At 39.8% G+C, this 24,081-nt stretch overlaps 1 protein-coding gene across 11 annotated transcripts in view; it reads left to right on the forward strand.

Annotated features, from left to right (window-relative positions):
• Positions 1 to 316: 316 nt before the first annotated feature.
• Positions 317 to 24,081, forward strand: part of tjp1b (tight junction protein 1b) — a 33,348-nt gene continuing 9,583 nt past the window's right edge. For 4 of the 11 annotated variants that reach the window (XM_040132508.1, XM_040132510.1, XM_040132511.1 and 1 more), the window contains exons 1-19: positions 667 to 840; positions 13,883 to 13,939; positions 14,567 to 14,691; positions 14,803 to 14,905; positions 15,108 to 15,423; positions 15,800 to 15,906; positions 16,622 to 16,790; positions 16,904 to 17,048; positions 19,352 to 19,485; positions 20,077 to 20,182; positions 20,813 to 20,963; positions 21,609 to 21,717; positions 21,810 to 22,029; positions 22,286 to 22,470; positions 22,567 to 22,662; positions 22,771 to 22,853; positions 22,963 to 23,173; positions 23,289 to 23,389; positions 23,504 to 23,854. In XM_040132508.1, coding sequence (XP_039988442.1) covers positions 712 to 840; positions 13,883 to 13,939; positions 14,567 to 14,691; positions 14,803 to 14,905; positions 15,108 to 15,423; positions 15,800 to 15,906; positions 16,622 to 16,790; positions 16,904 to 17,048; positions 19,352 to 19,485; positions 20,077 to 20,182; positions 20,813 to 20,963; positions 21,609 to 21,717; positions 21,810 to 22,029; positions 22,286 to 22,470; positions 22,567 to 22,662; positions 22,771 to 22,853; positions 22,963 to 23,173; positions 23,289 to 23,389; positions 23,504 to 23,854 — 2,898 coding nt within the window. In that variant the 5' untranslated portion in view covers positions 667 to 711. Of the gene's footprint in view, positions 506 to 536; positions 609 to 666; positions 841 to 11,451; positions 11,499 to 13,882; positions 13,940 to 14,566; positions 14,692 to 14,802; positions 14,906 to 15,107; positions 15,424 to 15,799; positions 15,907 to 16,621; positions 16,791 to 16,903; positions 17,049 to 19,351; positions 19,486 to 20,076; positions 20,183 to 20,812; positions 20,964 to 21,608; positions 21,718 to 21,809; positions 22,030 to 22,285; positions 22,471 to 22,566; positions 22,663 to 22,770; positions 22,854 to 22,962; positions 23,174 to 23,288; positions 23,390 to 23,503; positions 23,855 to 24,081 lie in introns of those variants that run through there. The other 7 variants (XM_040132509.1, XM_040132518.1, XM_040132519.1 and 4 more) reach the window with 5 other exon arrangements.

Consider the following 24,081-nt stretch of genomic DNA (forward strand, 5'->3'; position numbering starts at 1 on the left):
TGTATTTTTTTATTTTTTTATTTTTGTCAGGGTGTTTTCCAGAGGATTTGAAATGCATAAGAGGTTAATAACAGTCGCATCCATTCCTCATTGTATAATGGACACTTCTATGTTCATCAGGAGCCTATAAAGCTTCATCCGTGAGTTTTCAACCTCAACGACGACCGTTTGTTCTCACGCTGGAATGGCGCTTGATGCTGCTGCTGCTGCTGCTGCTGTGGACAGCCTCTCTGCACCCCCCCACCCCCACCCCCCCGCGGACAAACCGGAATGGTTTCTTCCAGGCGAACCTGTCACTGTCACCGCCGCGGTGAAGGCAGCCGAAGTGTGAGAGCGGAGGGGGGGGAGACAGAAGGCTTCATCCACTGCCTGCCATTGCAGTGCGGCGGCTGCTGCTCTGGAGCCACACCAGGAAAACCTTTCCATTCCTTTACTGTAAGATTTTCACAAGCACGCCGCGAGGACCATTGCTTTGGCGAAGGTGAATGGGTTTCTTGATTTATCCGTGAGTACGTTATTTGGGGGAGTGTTTTTCGCTGTAGCCGCAGGAGCTGACTGGATGCGTGTCCCCCAGCTGGTGCGAGCGACCGATAACGGTGCAAGCCGAGGTAACTTAGCTACCTCACTGCTAGCAAACTGCATCTACGCGCTATGCTAAGTGGTTAGCTAGTTGCCCAACACTCTAACGTTATCTTCTAATTGTAAGCATGAATGACAGTGTTCATCCCCCTAATGTTTTGCGGAGCTTGTATAAGCGGTAATATTAGATCGCAAAATGCATTGTGGTCGAGCTGTCATCGGACGGACTGGTTGTTCCCACGTAAAGCGCGCAGCGTCCAGGTAACGTTAGCTAGGATGAGCTAGCGTAGCTGCTGGAACAAAATGTCGGCCATTTAGGGGTTGATTTGACCAAGAGTGTATAACGGGGGCACAAGATTTATTAAGTGTCAGACTGGAAGAGGCAAGGAGGTTGGGTTAACGTGAAGTCAGGTGCTAGAAATATGACATCGGTTTTCTAAAGGGAAGGTCATGCGGTAGCGCACCTTGTTTTGATAGAGGTCCGATTGTAAAACCGAAGTGGGTCTTTGGTGAAGCTAGGTAGCAGTTGGCTAACGTTAGCCTGTTAGCTGGCTTTAGTTTGGTGACAGAAATACCTGCTTGCCTGTCCTGATGTCGTTACAGTTCAACCACCTGTCATAATAATGCACTGTCATGCCAGATGTGTGTGGGGGGCTTTGCTTTGGCGTGTTTCCCTTAGCTCATCTGCGCTAACTATCTCACTATTTTCATTTCCCTTAGAACTGATGGACTGCTGCTAACATGAACTAAAAGCACCAGTTGTCACCTGTTGAATATTGATAAACGTTGGACAGTATATTGTTATCGTTTGTTTTTTCAGTTACATTTTCTGTAAACTAGTCATAACTACAGCTAGTACACGGCCATTGGCATCATCTTGTTGGGACATGGCACAATAAAATTATAATATCAGATTCAGTATCATGCTATAAAAGTGGATATTATTGGGGATCACAATATTGTAATTCCTCTTGAATTTCTTTAGCTTCTCTTTCTAAAAGTTTTTCAAGAGATTAGTAATAAAGTTTAGTGAATTAATGTGACTGTTGTGGAAAATAAACAATGAAGGCATCTGTCTGGTTGGCCAACATATCTCCCAGCTTTGGTTTAGATTGCATATTATATGAAAGCATAACTAATTAGGGCCAAAATATTTGGTAGTAAAAATGTTTTTAACGTCAGCGTCAACCAGCTCTACATTTATATTGACTTTTGGGAATGGTATAAGGTCCATCAGTTGGTCTTTAGGTGACTGTGATTTGTCTTTCATTTGTCTTGTTTCTACAATGGACAACAGGCTTTGAATTTAAATGCAACTCCCAAAATACAACTTAAAGCTTGCAGTAATATTATTTACCTTAAGTATAAAATATGTAATTTGTATATCTTCTAAGTGGATTTTGAGGATTTATTACTGCCTATAGACTCCCTGAGCTTGGGTCTATGACTTAAACGTGTCATCAATTGCCTCATCATAGTAATGTTATGAAATGGCAGCTGGACAGGGCAACAGATTTGTCAAATGAAGTGGGGGAGGCACAATAAAGATGTTTTGTGTGGCAGCCATTAGATATTTCATTGCCAGTTAAATTTAAAATTTTTTTTCAATAATTAAGACAGTGTTGTGCAGGGGATGAGTCTGGCAAACATGTCGCCTGAGAAGAGGCGAACATCTAGCTGCCCAAGGGCAACTGTACATGTTGGCCTGTAAATCATTTTGCCCTAAGCTGTCATGGGAACAGCAGTCATCTGAGACATCTTGGCTTTAGAAGGACAAATGTATGTGATATTTTGCCTACTTAAGTTAAATCTGACCGCGGTTTTGTAGTTCTGTGTATTTACAGAAACCATCTATAATAAGGGGCGCATCCAGTCTCAGGTTATAACCTATTTATTTGACGACAGACATACTAATGAGACTGCTTACTGTATTTATATGTTGTATTGACACATGGCTCACCTTGGAGAAACTAAACTATATTTTTAAACCTTAGGTTTGCATGTAAATTAATGTCTAACAAAATGGCTTACTTTATTGATATAAAGGATATCAAAGTAGGATTTAATGAGTTAGCCTGTGCTATCCTGAAGTACTATAACTCTGCTTATACCATGGATTATTTTGTATAATTGACATTATTCTGAGATTTTCATTCATTGAGAGGTATGATTTGAAACTCCCTAGCTCATACATCTAAATGTTTTTCACATTGCTACAGTGCAGCATAGTTTAATTCCCCCTCCCTCTTTATGTCCACTTAAATATTACTCTGCATGTTGTTTAATGAAGCTCAATTGGGACAAGATGAATTACATGGCAACTGTTGTCATAAGAGAGCCACGTTTCTTCGGTACTAATATAATTAACACATCTCAGCAAGTAATGAGAATATACTGTAACATTGTATGTGTTTTTTGTCTCAATAACAAACTATGAATAAAATTCTGTATAATTTAAAAAGTAAACCACCATGTGCACTGATAGGCCTTATCAATGACATTCTATGGGTCAGGTTTTAAATGGTTGGTGAAGTATCGTCTTTCATTCCTTACACATTTTATAGTCCATGGATTTTAGGCTACTTTTTGTAGATAAAGCAAGTTGTTGTTGGTACCTTGGGCATTGAAAGGTCATTGCTCTCATACATGGCTAACGCTAAAACCTTTTATCAAACACTTTTTTAAAATATGACATTAAAGTCCATGTTCCCATAGTACAGTAAGTCTCTCTGTGTTAACAAATGGCGTGTCTACATTATGGTTACGGCTCCAGTTATATGGAAGCTTGCTTATATAAATCAAGCCCTTCGTAAATCTCTCTTTGAAAGGGTGTGGAATTATCAGGATGGAAAGGCTTACAAAATCCATCATCAATCACATTTTAGCATGAACCTCCTTTTTCTTATAGTGCAGAAACATCCCTTATCATTACTGTTTTTCGCTGGCTCCATTGTCCTCATTTCAATCACGGTGACTGAGGGGAGGTGGGGTGCAGGTCAGTGGCTCAGCTTATCAGCACATTCCTGCCCTCTTGTGTGCTCTGTGTGGGGCACTGATAATTTTCACTGGGCTGATTGAGTTTAGGAGCTGATTTCTCGGTCCATGTGTTCAGGACACACTGAGGCTCTGGTTAGGATCACTGACTCCAGCCATGGAGCCTGGAAATGGACCGCTCACACTGAGCCACTAAGTATCAAAGGCTTGAATTTTATTACTGTTTTATAATTGCTATTTTTTAGAGAACGATCTATAAACATCTAATACTTAAATTAGAATGTAAATTATTTGTTTTGTTTTTTATTTTTATGGTACATTTTCCATTGTTTACGAAAAAAAAAGAATTACATATTTTCACTTAAGGCGGCTGTAGTTGTTATTTTTATAACAGCAATGTATCATTTGATTATAGTTAGTTTTAGCTCATTGTTAAATTGTCAGGCCAGCAACTTTATCGTTTTGGTTCACTCTCACTGCTCTCAGAGCTTCGTTTTTCGTTGCAGCATGCAGCTTTTTTCAGTGAAAAAAAAATTTAGCAGCTAAAGAGCCACAAATTTCCCCCATGAGTTGGTGGAGAACAAAAACGGAGCTAAAAGAGAATGACTATTGGACTCATAATGGCCAGGTGGCTATAAACATGACTTAAAATAAATAATATAATGTTGCCATTATCCATATTACCTTACAGGGTGATAAAAATGTCAATGTTGTGCTCACAACTTCTGCTTCCCCCAAAAGGCCGAAAAATCAGTTACCGTACAGTACAGTTTAATATTCAAAATGTATTAGGTAGATGGATAAAATATGATTAAAATCACAAATAATAATGCATCTCAGCTTGACCAGTCCGATAGAATTTCAAGTAATTTTTTCTATTTCCTACATAGTAGTAGAACATATTAGTTTGTGTCACATGATATGACAAAAGGTGCAGAGAACAACAAATACAGAGAACCAGCAATACAAAATGTACCCTTGACAAAGCAATATGTGTCTTGTCTCATTTGAGTAATGTGTATCAGAACTACACTGTTGAACAGAAAGTACACAAGCAGCAATATTATGACAGCTAATGTTGAATTAATAATATTGTAATAACAGCTAATTATGGTACTATCTAAACACAAATCTAATCTGAGCACTTGTTAATTAGAGTGTGAACTATTTAGTCTTAATGTTGGAATATTGTTTTTATATTGGCTTCTGGCTTCCTTAATTTTGTAAACTGAAACCCATCATTGGTGGGTAAAAGTACTGCGGCATAGGTATTTTAGCTTTCATATCTACCTGAAGCATCTTTGACTGGTGTCATTAGGTATCCATGTGTTCAAGCCATCACAGAGACATTTTATTCAATGCTCATGTCCACTAGTCACATGTCACTTGTGAGACGCATCTCATCAATTTATCTTTTTCCCCAGACATGACCATTTTAAGTATAGGATATAATTGTTTGACTTCTTAATGTTTTACAAATTAAATATTTATCTAGAATAAAGAAATGCAAGTATAAGTTAAGAAATAAGTCAAAATATTTGGTTAAATATGCTATATTTTAGTAAAGAAATGAACACACAATACTCGTCCCATCTCGAGTATCCATAACTGAAACAGGAAATGTAACACAATGCTGCAACAAAAACTGGCTGCTGCATTAGTTATCTAGCTATAAATAAAAAGCCTTTTTCTGCTTTAGCATTATAAATTATTGGTCACAGAACAGTGATTTATTTGTGTGAGATTTGTGAATTTATGTTTTTGCAGCAGCATTTTCCAACTAGGTGCTCCCAAAAATGTAACCCTTACGTGATAAACATTAAAACGAGTGCAAGAGTAGAAGGCGCTTTAAGGCTGGATTGGAAAGTCCTTTTTATCTGAACAATTATTCCTATGATACTCTTGAAGAAAAGTTTGAGCAAAGGAGGAAGAACTGTATTTATTGTGCAGAGTATGATCACACCTCGCATTTTGTATTAAGTATTATAAAAGAAGACATAGTGACTGGCAGAACTGCTGACTTGCAGCGATTAGCAACTCAGGTTCTGTACATGCCTGTTTTGGTTGATGTGGAAATAATTGGAGGCTGGAAGGCAGAAGGTAGTGGAGAGGGCAAACTATGTGTGGAATCTGTCACCACTCTCAGGCTCTGCTCTGAGGGATGTAAATTTAACTTGTCCCATTCGCCAGCGGTGACTTGGTGTCTGTCATGCTTGTCCAACTCTATCATTATCTTGACTCATAAGTCGGATGTCATGACCAACATGGCCTTGGTTTGCTGTTTAGTCCATGTACTGATGAATCAGGGCTAAATTTGCAGTACAATTTGTAAAAATGTGAAACTCTTTTTGTATGTAGAATTCTTTTCAACCTTGAATGCTTCTCTGTATTAGATTGTGTTAGCGCAGTGTCACAGATTTGCAAACCTGGCTGGTTTGTTTTTATTTTATGGGAGTTTTTGCTTTTCTGCTTTTTATCTCCCTTCCTGTCGTTGCATTTTGTGTATTGGTTGTGTACAAATATGTAATAGCACTATGTCAGTCCGTTCTCATCTGAGTCACCCATTTACTTTTTGTTGATGCACAGTGTGTCCATATCAGTGGTTACTGCTGGTTAACCAAAGAGAGCAGGACAAAGACAAGATATGCAAATGATGCCCTTACATAAAGCTGTATCTGTAATCATAGTCTCTCAAATATCAGGAATTTAATAAGGAACAAGTAGTGTGTTACAAGCAGTAAGGGATATTTAGGTGGATGAGGTTCAGTAGATAGTTTATAGTTTAGTTTTATACTAAGGCACCCTGAGCTTTATGTGGGTAATATTCTGATCATATCATGCACTTGGACGAAGTGCACAATGAAATGTTGTCACATTAGTCTCTGATACAGCATAGAAGTGCAGTGGTTTCTGTCACCATGGTCTCACTTGTCTCAACATACTAGAACAAAAGTTGCATTGTAGCTCCAGACTTTAATACAGTTCTGTCTACCATGTATTTCCTGTTGGTGGTGAGGGAGAATGCCGCTCTTCATAGACAACTTCAGTGTATGTGGTTGGCTCATACTGCAGATGCTTGAAGTTGCCTTAGGATGAATTCACATATTTGTGCAGTCATGCAGTATGCTCCTCAATAGAAAACACATAATCCTTGACAATGGTGGGGGAAAATAGCTCAATTACTAAAACAAATATAAACAGTCTTGATTAGTTGTCTTACAGTGTCTTCTAAATGCTGCTTGATAAGATATCAACTACAAAGATGTTTTCTGTTGCATTTTTGCTGGAAATTGGATAGTCTGTTATTTGAATAATACCATGTTAGTGGTACTCACTTGTAGTTATTTATGTAATAAAAATACATTTCTTTTACTTTCCTGACGTGGCTGTCGAGCAGAAGCTGTTGAGTTTATTTTCTTAATTTCCATAAAACGGTCTAATATAACTACTATAAAAGCCACAGAAGCAAAATAATGGGCTGATGCAGTTTCATCTCTCTCGCAAAGTGACATTTGAATCAAGAAATCCATATTAAATGGCTGTTAAATACACTGTTGCCCTACCACCATAGAATTTCTCTGAGTAAACCTTTCTTGTTCTATGTGGTATATTACACCAGTCACATGCCTCTTTGCTTTTCTCTCAGCCCTCCCTTTCTTGGGTTGTTAAGTTTGGTCTTATTTTTATCTGCATTATTAGCAACCTGTTAATTTTGACTAAATGTTGTATTAGAGGTAAGATGTAATGGTAATCATATTTGTGTTGTCTTCAGCCAATGTCCTTATACTTTATATGTTAATGATTACTGATCCTTTGAACTGACAGCTAATCTTCTGTGGGATGCCACTGACACGATGAACATAATTTATGCATGTAATGCAGCACACCTGGGGAGGAGGGGCATACGTCATGCCCCACATGCAGAGAGAATTGATAGATTCTGTTCTGGTTCAACACGGCAGCTTGAGGGTTAAGTCCGATACAGCAGTTTACACTGCGGATGGATGTTCGCTAGTACAGTGAAGTCCCATGCTGTAGCGGAACTGCAGATCCCACTCAGATTGCTGCCAAGCCAGAGGGGATTTCTCTTCGATCCCATGAGCGTGTAAGGAGATAGTTGAAGGGAGGGACAAATTCTGAAGAAAGATATTGGGAGAGGACACAGTGTGTGGGGAAGAGGAAGCATTAGGGTGTAGCTGCGGGGTGTGTTTCATAACCCCTCACCTGTGGTCATAATTTCAGCTATTTCAGAGCTAAGAAAAGAGAACAGAAAGGAAGGTGGGAGCACGTGCCTCAACACTGATTGGTGCGGTCATCTATTGAGGCTGCTGATGTGCGTCGGCAGGAATCTCCTGCTGGATTTACTGAGGAGTAGCTGGAGTTTGGAGACGTTTTTGTCTGTGTCCTCAGTAATGACCAGGATGAACTGATGTAAGTACCCCTGGTCTTCTTTGTATCCAGTTTTATCTGAATACTTAAGCAATCAAGCAAAGAGATGAAGGGATGAGGTCCAAGTCTGTTTTAGTTTAGCCTTTAAATAATGCAAGTGTGTGTCCTTTGTGGATGTAATGATTAGTGATTAAGTTTTATGTCACAGTTAATAGGTTTCATCTCTTGACCTTCTCATCACTCGTGTAGTGCTGCATCTCTGCTACTCTCTCCCCTCCATTAGAGATCTGCAGTACAGTGTCTAACCATGTATGTGCAGAGTGTCACTTATCTCTCAGGGGACCTCCTGACTGGTGTTAAGGCATGGGCCTTCGTTTGCATTTGAATATGTTCTCCGAAGCAGAGGGGGGTTTAGCATTTGTCAGCACTCCCCAGCACATCGTTTTCAATTTCTGAGGTGATCAATCATCTTATTCTACTTGTTTGCTGCTTCACTGCCAGCAGCCACAGTGAAGTATGATCCTGTTGGTGTTTTCTGTCTTTGGCCACAGGCAATTTGCACAGTGACCTGAAAGTATGCTTTTTTGGACTTGGCAATTTTTTTCTTTGCTGGCGTGCTAGTCTTTGTGTAATTGTCATTCCTGGTTTGATTTAATGGTAATAAGATTCTGATTACTTAGAACTTGTGAGCAAATGTTTCTTTTCCTGCAGTAGACCCAGCGTCATTAAGAATTTATAGAAAAGAGTTGTGGTGAATTGTGGTTTTCTGCAGCCTGTAATGGAAAAAATGTATAATACGATTTCATGTTTTATTAAATTTCTAAAAACATTTTTACCAAATCTGTTTTTTTTGTTTTTGTTTTATTAGTTTTGTTTTGTTTTTTTAACATAATCTTCAAAAGAATGACCTAAATTTAGTATTAAAATGTCAGTTCCCGGCATCAACACTAAGCTGAATTTGCTCTGCCCTGGTGCTACAAATTATTTCTGAAAATGATCTACCTCTGTTTGTTTTCTTCAGACCCTACAGACAAATCCAACAAATGACCACCAGGGAGAAGTGAATGTATTTTCTTGGCTGTGTTGCATCATTTGTTTCAGTCAGTCCATGGCATTTAATACAACAAAAGGTTATTAAATGTTCTCCAGTGTTCATGCTGCAAGTTTCCCTTAAATCACTCTGTTTCAGCATCACAAAGGCAGAATTAATGAAAGCTATTTTTAGCTACTCTGGTCCCACAGCGGTCAAAATTGAATAATGTTCTGCATCACCCCTAAACAATACTACAGCACAAAATCTGTTCTCTTAGTCACAGAATTGAACACCCCACCATATATCCTCTTCAAAAGAAATATAGTTTTCTTCGTCTGCTGAATCGGAAGTTGGGGAGCCTGCCCTGTATAATTTTAGTGAATTAAAAAATATACACCATCTTAGTTTCCCTCTTCATTGATTGTGTTAGGTTAGTATTGTGATGACTCGTTGTGTATTAGAGATTTTTTTCTTCAAGTCGAGACAGAGATGTTCTTTTACATTTTTGGGTTCAGATTTTATTTTACAGTTTGTATGGATAAATAGGACATTTTTTGTAAAGTAGCAAAGTAGTTGACGACAACTTTTTAAGTGAGCAAAGGTTGACTATTTTCTGTTTTTTTTTTTTTTTTTTTTTTTTTTAAAACATTAGAGTCTAGAAAATGAAGAAGGAAGGCAGCGATTCAAGGCATGGCTTGCAATGCAACCCCAAACATCAGCGTCTTTCAGTATTTTACCAGCCTGATTGATTTTTGGAATTGAAAAGCAGTTTTTAAAAGATAGATACTCTGCTAAAGATGCTTGTGGACTTGCCAATAGTAGCCAAAATTTGCCAGTGTTACATTGTACTTGTTTGTCTGTGCTTCAGTGTTTTCACTGGCTTATAGATAACCTTTATTACCTACAAAATGCATGCCTCAAATACTAGTAACATTGGCTATATTAGTCTGTGAATTGAAATAATTGATTTAGAGCTGAAACGATTACTTGATTAATTTGATTAGTCATTTGACAGATAAATCTTTTAAGCCTTTTTTTTTTTTTTTTAAGCAAACTGCTTCTCTAGGGCGTACTTCTCAAATATGAATATTTTTTGGTTTTCGTTGTCATCTATGATAGAAAATCGAATCTCTGTGTTTTGGACTGTTGGTTGGACAAGACATTTAAATGTGATGGGCATTTTTTACAGTCTGATCGACTAAATGATTCATTGATGAATCAACAAGATAATCTGCAGCTTTTTAAGTTATATTTGGATGCAACTAATTATGATGTCATTATTGATTATTCTACTGATTTTTTTTCTTTTGATCAATCGATTGGTCTATAGTATGTAAACGAATAGCAAAAAATACCAATCACAACTTTTCAGAGCCCATGTCAACAATTTTTGCCATTTCTGCTTAAAACATCAGTTACAATAAATAATTAATAGATTATTAAAATAGATTAAATTTCTTTTGATCAACTAATTGATTTATTGACTAATACAATTATGGAACTAATCATTAGTGGAGCCCTGAATTGATTTGAAATTAATGGCTTCAAATGCCGTCGGTAAAGCATTTATTCGACAAAGATGTCTCAATAGTTTGTTCTACTGCAGGGGAATAAACCACATTGGGCTTTTTGAACCATTGTGTAGTATACCGTTTCTGAATTGACCTGACACAGTCCATTTTGACCACAGCTCTCTTGTACTTTCTCCACTCTCAGCTGTGTGGTCCATCTGTGTTTTAGTCCATCTGCGTTGTAGTCCATCTGTGTTGTTGTGCTGGCTCCCGAGTTGCATGGTTGTAATCCCCCAAGCATAACCCAACACGACATGGTGTGTCTCCACTGTGGAGTGGCTGCCAGCCCTGGCTCCGGGTTGTGGCATGAAGCTTCTTTTGGCACCAGTTGTTTGTTGCCATAAAGGGCATACACAACAGTGTCACAAGAACTCATCAGTCGCTGGGTGCTGACGTGACTCCGCTACAAAACTGTACACAGGGATCAGTGCAGAGTGAGACTTCACAGCATGAATCCAATTATGGGAGACTTCCTTTTTCTTTCTTTCTCTTATGTTTACTTGCCTGTTGAGATTAGTGTCTTTAGCTCTGAATTGGACACTAAAATACTGGCTTGGTTCTGAGACTGAATACAGTCACACAATTTGTTTCCCATAAAGAACGTCACTTCTGAGTTGTTTCTTAAATGGTAACATGTCTGTGTTTGACAAATGTCAGGCCATTTGTACAGACTGTGTTTTAGATGTGCATGTAGCAACAATGAATTGGTAGTCATGTAAAATGTAAAAAAGGCTTTTGTTTTTAAATTAATTAAGCAGTATCTTTTTTTCTTTTTCTTTTTTTTTTTTTAACCTTTCACAGTTATGAGGAACCATCAGACACGGCCTGAAAATGTCAGGCCACTTGAACACACCACACTGTTCCCCCTCTGTTACCAGAGCAACAAGCTCTGCAGGAGGAGCGAGCAAAATTACATCCCTTCAAAGTGAAAGGTGTGTGAGAGAGAGACAGAGAGAGAGAGAGAGAGAGACAGAGAGAGAAAGAAAGATGCACACAGTGCATGACCCTGCCAAATCTGTTTTCCTTTTTTTCCCCTCCTTAGTTCTGTTTAGTTTTTACTCCATTTTAGATTCCTCCTGTTTTGCCCCTTTTGGGATTTACATTCCATTAATTTTATGGTGATTTATTTGTATTGGTTCTGGCATAGTATGCATTCTCTGATCATATTTTCCAGACAACAAAATCACATTTCTTGCAACCCTGCTTCAACACAGTGCCTAAACATTATACGTTTGTGTGTGTGCATGTTTGTGTTATGCTGCATTAATGCCTATAAGGAATTTCTGAAAGTGGAAATGTAACTGGAAACAAGGACCTCCTACAACTTTCCAGTTTAGTGGCAAACCCTCTATAATTTTAGACGAAATGTTAGAGTTCCTTGCATCAGCGTTTCCACAGTGATGATCAAGAAGGCACAGGCATAAATCCTCCTCCCCAAAGAGCAAACTTTCCAGTGAGAATTCATGCCTCTGTTTTCATTAGTTTTGTTAATATTCAGATATTTGTTTTTTCAAGTGCCATGTACTCAATATAAAAGGGCAGGAGGAGTTCCCTTTTTCAAACTTTTGTTCACCTCCTTTGTGTGAGTCCCATTATAAGCTGGTTGAGGAGTTTGTGACTTTTGCTGCAAAGCTGAGAACGTCTGTGGTGATTTATTCAGCTGCTTGTAATTTCCATACGCTAGCTAACATTTGGCACTTGGCCAACAGGTTGTGAGAGACAAAAGGATGATGTGTTGAAGGAAGCCTGGGAGGTAAAACAATAAACAAGATGGTAGCAGACAAGGTCAGCTAAGTTACTACGTTAGACTGCGCTTTTGTAACATGCCAAATCAAAGTATGGCCTTTTTTTTTTCTTTAAAATGGAATAGATGTTTGTTCAAACTGTACTTTTTCTCTTTTTTTGCCTGTGGCTCTTCCAAAATTTGGCCATCATTATCACTTTTGGGAACTTGATAATAATACCATTAGCAGGTTGTCATGCTGATGAGGTTACATATTATTCGTCAACGTGAAGCTGGACTGACACTTCCTAGATGTTTTGAGTTTTAAGGTGCCAGCATGCTGGCAGTGTCAGCTCAGGGTCCAAACACTGGAACTGATGCTGCTTTTAATATCAGATTCATCTCCGCTTGCTCATCTGTCATCGCGCGTTAATTTGCAGCAACATGAGATCATTCTTCCCATGAGTTTTCTGCCTAGCTGTCTTTATTGTAAGTGTTGGAGATGTCAAAGAAATTACCAGCAAAGCAGGAGGAAAATGTGTGATCGTCTAACCTATTAAGGTCACAGACCGGGGATCAATTTACATGACAAACGGGGGGATATTGCATTAGGTGCTGTCATGTGGGTTGTAATTTGTCCCAAAGGGATGGACCTAATAGTATTTTATATGCAGTCATTGAATCTCTAATGTGTCGTGAGATTGTGGCAGAAGTGAAATTACATAGAGGAAGAGATAAGAAATGAGCGGCGGGGCACAGAGGGCAGTTGAATGAGTCGACCTTCATCTTATCCTCTCTCGCTGTTAATGTGTAAAAGAGTGTGTCTGCAGTCTGACACCAGTATGTTGATAGTATGTGGTCTGTTTGGCAATGTGTGAGTGTTCTGCGAATAAAACTAAGCACAACACAGTGCTATTTGTTTCACTGTAAATAGGCAACAGTGTAAAATTTGAAACAAACTCAGTAACGTGCTGAATGCAGCCCTCAATGTGTTTAGCGGTTGGGACAGTTTGCATCCTTATGAAATTTCACCTATGGAGAGTCCAGAAACACTGGGACTGCTTTCTTCCTTTAATAAAAGCGCTGAATTTAGGAGGGGAAATGGCTTTTAGTCAAATAGCGTTGTCTCGTTGTGTATGGCTTTAGACGGTTCACTATTTATTATTTTTACTTAATGTTTTAATTGTGTGCTTTTGTTCTTGGTAGTTTAATTTACAATAGTTTACAGTGTAGTCCCCCTTTTGAAATGCAGGATTGATGCAAATAATTAAATAAAACCAAAATCCCTCAGGAAGGTGTTGTTTATAAAAGCAGACATAACCTGAGCCTTACAATACTCAATTTTCTCAGCTCAGATTGATGTAGAACATTCTGTGAAAGTGTTAACTGGACATACAGTATGTGCCTGGAAAACACGTTTACACATTATAAGCAGTTTTTGGGTCATAGGATAAGTGTTAAATATATATATTTGCCAGCTGTAGCAAGTATGTAAAATTACTTTGAACAAGGGCGTTTGGTGTCTTGCCCAAGGAAACTTTGGCAGGACACATCAACATCTTATGTTAATCACACACTATCTCTGTCCTCCAGAGCGCAGCAATGGAAGAGACTGTCATTTGGGAACAGCACACAGTTACACTACACAGGGTAGGTATCTGTTATCCTCCCTCAGATGCACTCTACATCTATTTACAGTATGTTGAAACCTGGTTCTGGTCACATTATCTGTCTGCCCTGTCTGTCTGTCTTCCTGTCTTTGCCCCCATCCCCCACCCCTCCATTCTTTCTCCTTCCCATGTTCACTGGATCACATTTTGTCTGCACAGTTTCTGGGAGACAAGACAAAACACAGGGGTTATCACAGAGCTTTTCTTCGACATGATTCTCTCCCACATTCTTGGCGGTAGAGCCTAAAGATACAAAAGATACAGAATAAGCTAACTCCCTACTCTTAGCAGCAGTCTGTGTGTGTGATGGTGATGAAAAGTCACTCATTCTCACTTTATAGTCTGTTGAGAACAGACAATATTATGTATGACCACTTTATATTTTTAAATAATAATAAAATAGATTCAGTTCACAAACAACCTTAAAAAATGGTCTAATAGCAAATGTACAAGCGGTAAGGTGATAATGTTTTTGCAACTGTCTTAACCCCACCTTTATAATCTGTGTCAGATGAGCTAAAAAACTGGATTAATGCTGGTTTCTTTTGTTTTCGTCAAAACAGACAGCTAAATCAGTGTCCTAATGTATTTGTTTCTCTGTGTGCAGGCACCAGGGTTTGGCTTTGGCATAGCCATATCAGGAGGACGGGATAACCCTCATTTTCAGAGTGGTGAGACCTCCATTGTGATCTCAGATGTGCTGAAAGGAGGCCCAGCAGAAGGCCTACTGCAGTAAGATTTTGTTCCGTTATTGGCAGCCCGGTCAGATTGCTAGTTATTAGTATTAAATTACCCTGCCTGAGAAAGTCTCCATCTTGTCTGTTCTCGATGTCCCCTCTCTAGGGAAAATGACAGAGTCGTTATGGTCAATGCTGTCTCCATGGACAATGTGGAGCACGCGTACGCAGTCCAGCAGCTGCGTAAAAGTGGGAAAATTGCCAAAATTGTGAGTGTTAATGTCCCATGATGAATTCCTTTAGTAGAAAGTATTTTGTGCTCAGTTGTTGAACGAAAATCTAAAATCAAAAACTACAATGTGTTGTCATATGTATATTAACTTGTAGGGCATTTAGTGCAACTGATGGGACCTGATGTAGTGCAACTGATTGGTTGTCAAGCTGATCTCATATCTTATTTCTCTTGGCCAGACAATCAGACGGAAGAGGAAGGTGCATGTCCCCATGGGTCGCCTAGGGGAGAGGGAAACTATGTCAGAGCATGATGAGGAGGAGGACAGTTACGATGAAGAGATATATGAAACGCGGAGCGGACGCAGTGGTGCTTACAGTGGTGTGGGTGGGGCCATGGGCAGGCGCAGCGGCCGGAGCAGCGGGCGAAGAGAAAGGGAACGTGAGCGCAGCGGCTCAAGAGAGAGGAGTCTCTCCCCACGCTCAGACCGCCGCTCACACAACCTGCCCCCACGTCCTGCCAAGGTCACACTTGTCAAATCCCGCAAAAATGAAGGTGAGGCTCACAAAGTCGGAGATAAAAAGGGATGGCAGGAAAGTGTTTTTTTTTTCTTAACCAATTACGGTTGCTGGTAATCCAGGAAATCACCTGCAATATTATTTACCCGACTATTACCAGACAGCCATACTTTTAGAAAAGAATAAGACCTCCAAATCAGCATTGGTTAACTGCCAGAATAAACAAAACTTGCCAGCCACAGCAAAATCCAAGTTAACTCAAGTAAATCTAAGTAGAAGAGCAATTAATCTTCTTTAATCAGCACTGTTAATCCCAGTGGGAGCTGCAGCTGTCAGCAAAATGTGGTCAGCGTGGTGTGGTCACGTGAACTCTGTGCTAACATCGTCTTTGTTGCTGTCGTTCACTTTGTAAGCAGAATATGGCTTGCGCCTGGCCAGCCACATCTTTGTCAAGGACATTTCCCCTGAGAGCTTGGCAGCCAGGGATGGCAACATCCAGGAAGGGGATGTTGTACTGAAGGTGAGAAAGAGAGTGGGGATGGAAACAAGATGCCTGGTGAATATTTGATTTATAAACATCATAAAATATTAAAGATGAATGAAACTATTGGAATTTTTACATTATTTTCTGTTTTCCATTTTGGTTTTGATAAAGATGGAGAAAAGAATTGATAATGTGTACTGCTGTACCAGCCCGTTTGTTGTTTTCTGCTGCTCTATATTATCTATTATCTAATGTTGCTTAAGAGTTGCAGCTTGATCTGCTCAGTAATTTTACATATTGGAAAACATAGGAACTAGCTCTATGTGCATAACAGCTGCTTTTGATCATTTTTCTCACTGGGAATTTTCAGAACTGAAACTTTTCTGAACCAGTTGTTTCTCACATCTAGCCCTCTCACACGTTATGTTACTTTCTTTGAATGCAAGCACTTAAGAGACGAAAGTTTAATCAAATGATTGTTGGAAAGAATGATGATATACAAGTTAATGCTACCCATTCTGGATCTAGACAGCATCTAATTTTTCCTTGTCTGCGCTGCCTCTCATAGCTTTCCAAATTGATTCCCCCCTAACAGTTAGCATTGCAGTAAATTTGAATTTGATCTTTCATATGACCATTTCATTATATTAAAATGTGACACAAAGACATCGTTATTTTATTTCTTAGTTTTAATTCAAATTCTGCTGCTGTCTGGCCATGGCTAATAGTCTTTTTTTCCTGACACTCTCAGATCAATGGCACAGTGACAGAGAACCTCTCCTTGATAGACGCCAAGAAGCTGATAGAAAGGTCAAAGGGCAAGCTAAAAATGGTTGTTCAGAGGGACGAGAGGGCGACCCTGCTGAATATCCCTGACCTCGATGACAGCATTCCTTCAGCCAACGCCTCTGACAGAGATGGTGAGAGTGGTGTTAAGTGTTGCATTCAGTTGAAATCGGGCGCAGCTTAAAAGCCAGACTTGTTGGTGTGTATTTCAGACTGCAGTCGTTTAACAGTGGCTCTTGTTGATCAGACATTTCAGATATCCATTCTCTGGCATCCGACCATTCAAATCGATCGCATGACAGACGTCGTAGAAGCCGCTCCCGCTCTCCAGACCGACGATCTGAACCTTCAGACCACTCCAGACACTCACCCCCACAAATCAGCAATGGCAGGTAAAGACCATCTGTCAACAGATTTATGTTTTAGGTGATTAGCTATCTTGAAAGAAATGCAACAGGGTGTAAGAGTAGAATTAGAATCTTTACCATTTTCATACAGATTAACTCAGTTTTGATACTTTTTCCGGTTGATGTAAAAATTTAGCAATCAAAGAGAAAAAAGACGTCTCAGTAGAGACCACATTATGACTGCAAACGGATCACAAACACCGCAGCAGTGACCACTTACCCCTAAAAATATTACCAGTATCAACAAAACTAGATTATTACAGGTTACCTTAAACAGCACTTAAACACCAAGCTTTTAATTAATGTAGAGCTGAAACAAGAAATTGATACTCAATCAACAGAAAAGTAATTTGCATCTCTTTTGATAATTGACTAATTGTTGGCTGTAAAAGTCTTTCGATTTTATGTTTGGGTTACTACCAGCCATCAGCCCATTCAGCACTTCTTTGACTGTAACCTTGTTTGAAAGTACCTCATTAATTCTTCATTTAAACTCAATAGAGCACCACAGTTGTTCCCCTTTCACGCAGCTTATTGACCCGAGAAAAATAAAAGTCAACTGTAAGGCTGCAAAAGAGTCAATCTTGGTCAAAGAAGGGGTTGAGCGCCAGGCCAAAACTTTGCTGTGCTTAGTGTAAAAGTTTAGTGCTCAAACCCATACCGCTCTGTTTCTGGACCTGAATGTCATATTCTGTTTTGAACAAAGCATTTTTGATACATAAATTTCTATCACTGGGCTTATGAGTATAGTCTCATAACACAGACACTTAATGAGATTTGTCTGCCCCTTTTATTCCTTTTACACATCAACAGCTGGAGAATACCGTAAGTCATCCTTCATTACCCTGAGTGAATAGTTACTAATAATAGTGGTAGATTTAAAGTAGAATAATAGAGTTAGTTCTAGTTTAAGGTGTAACAACTTTGACAAACCATTGTAAACTTACAGCCATCATTCCAATATTGGAATGATGAATGATGAATAAAAACCCATGTTTTCTGTAACAACGAATGATTACCTGATGAAATATTGCCAAAATTACCTTATACGACATGACCTATTCAGTGACACCTCTTGTTTTGACTTCAGATGACAGAGTCCTGTGATTGTGTCAGGATCTCTGTCTCTTTTCAGTGTTTTGGTGGAAAAACCGCATTTGTGGCACAAGGACAATATGGCTCCAACAATGAAGGAACAAAAGGCCGTCACTATCAGTCATTGTCAACTGTGTGCTCTTTTATGTGTGGTTCAGCTTTTGTATTTTCGCTGTTCATATCTGCAGATGTCTGGCTAAGTTTTGCTCACTCTTTTCTGTTAAATAGATTGACTTTTAGGCAATAGTCACAATTCTGTATGTATGTAATTTAAGATGCCGAAAGCAAAATTTGTTACTAAATAGTTTCCTGATGACACATCCAGATCAAGTATTTTAATTAAGAGGAAGGAGATGTTGGAACAGGATGTTATTGTTTATCTGAACCTGATCTGAGAACTGATCTGTGATCTTTTCTCTCAGTTCAGGAAGTTGGCAGTTAAAAGTAGGGCCTCCTCCAGCATGTACTGAAAAAGAAGTTTGTTCCTCTGCAGCCACTTCAAACAGGGTTCTTCATGGTTACTTTGTCACCCTTCCTGTGAATAAAGCAGTATTTTGCCAATAAAGCTGTGCCAGTGAGCAGGCATTTGACCACGAGTCAGATCCATAGACCCATACCACTGCTCACCCTGCTTTGCTTACATCTGTTCCCTTCTGATTTCTCATTTGAAACACATTGGCAATGACTTCATTTATCAAAACACAGGGTAATTCTGTCATCGTTTACAATTATCTGACTCCTAATCGGCTGGGTCAGTGTCTATCAGTTGACAGCACCATAATGTTTTAAAAACTGACATCAAAGTCAAGCCTTTGCTGGTTTAAAGCCAGAGCCACACAGTGAAATTCACCTGGACGACAGAATCTACTCTGACAACTTAGATAAGCTGCTCTAAAAAAAGACCAAAAAAAAGTGGAAAGGCAAAGTGGTGACCTTCAAGAGTAAGATGAAGCTTCAGACTCAAGCTGTTCTTTTCACCTGTTCTCTTATCAGGCATTGTATACTGCAATCAGGAGAAAAATTACATATAGTCTAGATATAGTCTTGGTATTGTTCCATGTAGTCCAGATGTTGTAGTCTTCAGATTTCCTCTTGCCCCCACGACCTACTTGTCCAGAAGAAACTATTTATAATCTTATGTCTTCATTTTCTAAAAAATAAACTATACAAAAACACCTATTTTTTGTCTGCAGTCACAGAAGTCGTGATGACGAACGGATGTCAAAGCCGGCGTCAACACCAGCGAAACTAGCAGAGGAGGTTCCTCTACCCAAACTGAAGGAGTCAGCCATTGCCAGAGAGGAGAAACAGCTCCCACCACTCCCAGGTCAGAGATACAACCACCAGCCATTAAAGCAGAGTGTTGTGTGTACATGTAAGAAAAATCATTTTTAAACCAATCAGACTTTTAATCTTACTCACATCCACACTGAGATTTGTAAGCAAAAGAAACAGCATGTATTTTTCTGCCTGTCATTTGCAGCAGAACATGAAACAGTTTCATGATATTAAAATGAAATCTTGTTCGAACCAGTCATTTTTGCCCTTTTTAAAAGCACAATGACCAAAAAAAAGTTGATTCAGACGCCTGCTGAGCCTGGCTGAGTTTGCCTGGAGCCAAGTGAAAATAAACTGTATGAGTTGATCGAGTCTGACGTTCCTCCCCAGCCTGCAGCACTCTGCTGCCTTTCTGTTTGACCTCCCTGCTCAGGACACTGTGTGCCTTGTGTGTGTTTGTGTGTATGTGTGTGTGTTTGTGTTTTTATTAGTGTACTTGTTCTCAGTTAAACATATGTATCTGCAGTATTGTTAAGTGTGACAGTGTCTGGGGGAGTATTCAATGGTTTTTAAAAGGCCTTTGTGCATTGTCCTCATCTCTCTTCATTAATAACATGAATTTGAATATGTTTTTGTTTAGAGCCCAAGCCAGTGTATGCTCAGCCTGGACAGCCGGATGTAGACCTGCCTGTCAGTCCCTCTGATGCCCCTGTGCCAAGTGCTGCTCATGATGATAGCATCCTACGGTAATATTGATAGTATAATATGTCGTAATATAAAAGGCTTCCGAAAAATCTACAAAGAAAAAACTACTGTGTGACCTTTGTGAGTGCCTAACTTCATTATTCTCAGCTCACTTGTGAGGAAAACATTTTAACCTGCAGTTAGCTTACCAACAGTGCATCTTGGAAATGCAGTTGACTTTTTTTGTTTTTGTTTTTTGAGCTCCCTTGCACATCCTCCACTCAGCTATCAATACAAAGTACGCCATAAGGCTTAGAATTCAGTGCTGTTTAGAGGTGTGTATTACATGGCATGTACTAGTTTGCTAACAAGTTCAATAAGCAGCTTTGAATTTTATGGGTTGCATGACAATTTTGTGTGTGATACAGTTTACTGTCTTTGTTTTTTGTCAATTGAAAAAATATTGAAATGTATTCAAATGTTCTCTAGGATTGTGTCTTTTCTACAGAACAATTTTACATATTTGCTTTTGTAAGCTCCCAAAAGAGTAAACCGTATCAACAAAAGCGAAACCTGGCTGGCAAACAAGAGTCACTTAACTATTCATAAAATGTAGTTTATACGTAAAAAGGAAATTCCGTCAAATTATGTTGTTTCAAAGAAATCCGCCTAACTCTTGTCTTCATCATCAGGCCGAGCATGAAGCTGGTGAAGTTCAAGAAGGGGGAGAGTGTGGGACTGCGTCTGGCTGGGGGGAATGACGTGGGCATCTTTGTAGCCGGAGTGCTTGAGGATAGCCCAGCTGCTAAGGAGGGCCTGGAGGAGGGTGACCAAATTCTCAGGGTGATTTACTTTATTTTTAACTCAGCAATTGAATAAGCTGACAGCTGAAATCAAGTCCTTGTATTTTTATTTAAAAGTTGGTGTAAAATGAGAGATGGCAAAAAGTTGTATGTTGAAAACTTAGAGCTGTTTTTCAGTGCTACAAAGGATCTATCCCCCCCCCCCCTTTGTTTTACCCTATGGGTACCTTTTATAGTATCTGCAAACAGCCGTGTTTTATGGGGTAGCTTCCTCAAGCTTGTCTTTTCTTTTATTCATTTCTTTTATACCTGCTCCAAAATTCCTGTGCCTCCTGGCTAGTCTCTTAGCAATGGCCCTGAGGGAGCACACAAAAAAACCTGTGTTTCCTCTCGCTGTGTTTGTCCCATTTCCTCACAGTCAGATATCTCGCTGTTTGTACCTCCTCTTTTCTCCAAGTATAATGACGAATGGCTTGAGTTCTTACAGTTCAGTAAAACCTGCAGCTACCGAAGCAATGCTAAGAGGAAGAGTAAACCTTTATGTAAACCCTTATCTAGAGATATACAATTTCTGTCATGCACTCTGTGTACAATAAAGCCTACTCCTTAACTTAAAATTAAAAGTCCAAAAAAAAAGTGAAGTTATTCTGTGAAAAACATTAACATCTGTTTTCCTCAATTCTAGGTAAATAATGTAGATTTTGCAAACATAATCCGAGAGGAGGCGGTGCTGTTCCTCCTGGACCTTCCTAAGGGTGAAGAGGTCACCATTCTGGCGCAGAAGAAGAAAGATGGTAAGTGAAGTGAGTAAGGAGAGGAGACGCGAAATACGGTTCTATTGGTTGCATTGGCACAGTGTTTTGACTCACTGCTCTTTCTTGTTAAGTGTATCGGCGGATCGTGGAGTCGGATGTCGGTGACTCCTTCTACATCCGGACGCACTTTGAGTATGAAAAGGAATCTCCGTATGGGTTAAGCTTTAACAAGGGTGAGGTTTTCCGTGTGGTTGACACCCTCTACAACGGCAAGCTGGGCTCCTGGCTGGCCATTCGCATTGGCAAGAATCACCAAGAGGTGGAGAGGGGCATCATCCCCAACAAAAACAGGTGACCGCATCCTAACAGACATGTGTCTGCTTTGCCTTGATTTGCCTCAAGTTATCTCAAAGAGTGATGTGCTGGATAAATGTTTGTCACGACAGTAGACCGTCAGTCCCCCTATTTCTATGACATTTTTTATGATTATCATTGGCATGTAGTGTCCTTATGTATTTGCAGTGTTGAGGTTAGCTGTGCCAAGTTTATGGCACCTCTATTCACTTCTGTTACACTAACAACTTGTCTTTCTGCCATTTGTCAACAGAGCGGAGCAGCTCTCCAGCGTGCAATACACTCTCCCCAAAACAGCAGGTGGCGACAGGGCCGACTTCTGGAGGTTCCGTGGTCTTCGCAGCTCAAAGAGGAACCTGAGGAAGAGCAGAGAGGACCTCTCCTCCCAACCAGTCCAAACAAAGTTCCCAGCTTATGAAAGAGTTGTACTGAGAGAGGGTGAGGAATCTGATCCTGTCTGCCAGGCTATACAGTATGTCAATGTGAGACTATTTTTTATTTTTATTTTTATTTATTTATTTTTTTTTTGTGCAGCTGGTTTCCTGAGACCGGTTGTAATTTTCGGGCCCATTGCTGATGTTGCTCGAGAAAAACTCTCCAGAGAAGAGCCGGATCTATTTGAGCTTGCAAGTGCGTTTTTATCCATTATATTGCAAATTTATTGAAGATAACGATAACCAACAATAAAACTGTACTCAAAAATGTTTCTTCATAAAATTCTTGAACCACGTTTTCCAGAGAGTGAACCGAGAGATGCAGGAACAGACCAGCGTAGTTCAGGAATCATTCGTCTTCACACCATCAAGCAGATCATTGACAGAGTGAGCATGTCTCCTTTTTATCATATAAAATGCATTATTGATTTTTGGATTATTTCACCACAGATTTGTACTCTTCGTCCTTCATTTTTCCTGTCTTTATCCAATGAAGGACAAACATGCTGTGCTGGACATTACCCCGAACGCTGTGGACAGGCTGAACTATGCTCAGTGGTACCCGATAGTAGTCTTCCTAAATCCTGATAATAAGCAGGGCGTGAAGAATATGAGGACCAGACTGTGTCCAGAGTCCAGGAAGAGTGCCAGGAAGCTATATGAGCGAGCCATCAAACTGAGGAAGAATAATCACCACCTGTTCACCAGTGAGTGGGCACAGAATTAAAAAAAAAAAAAAACAGTCAAATTTAAATGTATATGGTCTTTTTTTCATGTTTTATTATTGATGAAGCGATTGTAACTCAATATATTCTCTCTCAGCGACTATCAACTTGAACAATATGAATGACGGCTGGTACGGAGCTCTGAAAGAAACAATCCAGCAACAGCAGAACCAGTTGGTGTGGGTGTCAGAGGGCAAGGTGAGAGAAACTGACAAACTGGCTGCTCTATTCCACTGCATTGGACAGAATTATATGAGTCCTGTTAGTCTGACTTGGTGAGCCATTAGGTGACAGTTTCTCTGCTCTGCTCAGGCGGATGGTACTACAGAGGATGACTTGGATATCCACGATGACCGTCTGTCCTACCTTTCGGCACCAGGTAGCGAATATTCCATGTACAGCACAGACAGCCGCCACACTTCTGACTATGAGGACACAGACACGGAGGGTGGAGCGTACACAGACCAAGAGCTCGATGAGACTTTGAATGACGAGGTGGGTCTGCCCACGGAGCCCGCCATCACCCGCTCTTCAGAGCCTGTACGAGAAGACCCGCCTGTAATTCAGGACACCCCTGGTTACCCTGGATACCAACACCCCGTGCAGCCCGACCCAGCCAGTCGCATAGACCCAGCTGGGTTCAAGATGGCCGCGCCGCAACAGGTAAAGTTCATATCTAGTTTTGCAGGCAATCCGCTGCGGGCTGTGCCTGTCAGAAATGAATGTGTGGCTAAAAGTATGTGACCACAGAGCAGAGGAATAGATCCTTTGTCTTGAGTGTCGTGTCCTGACCTTTGTTAAGATTAAATGTCCTTTGCTAAGTAATAAACATGTTTCAGAAGCTACTGGTATGTTATCTATTCTAACCCCATTTTTGTAAGTGCTTTTTC

The sequence above is a fragment of the Xiphias gladius genome, chromosome 8 (genome assembly GCF_016859285.1).
Source record: "Xiphias gladius isolate SHS-SW01 ecotype Sanya breed wild chromosome 8, ASM1685928v1, whole genome shotgun sequence".
In the NCBI taxonomy this organism is placed as follows: Eukaryota; Metazoa; Chordata; class Actinopteri; order Istiophoriformes; family Xiphiidae; genus Xiphias; species Xiphias gladius.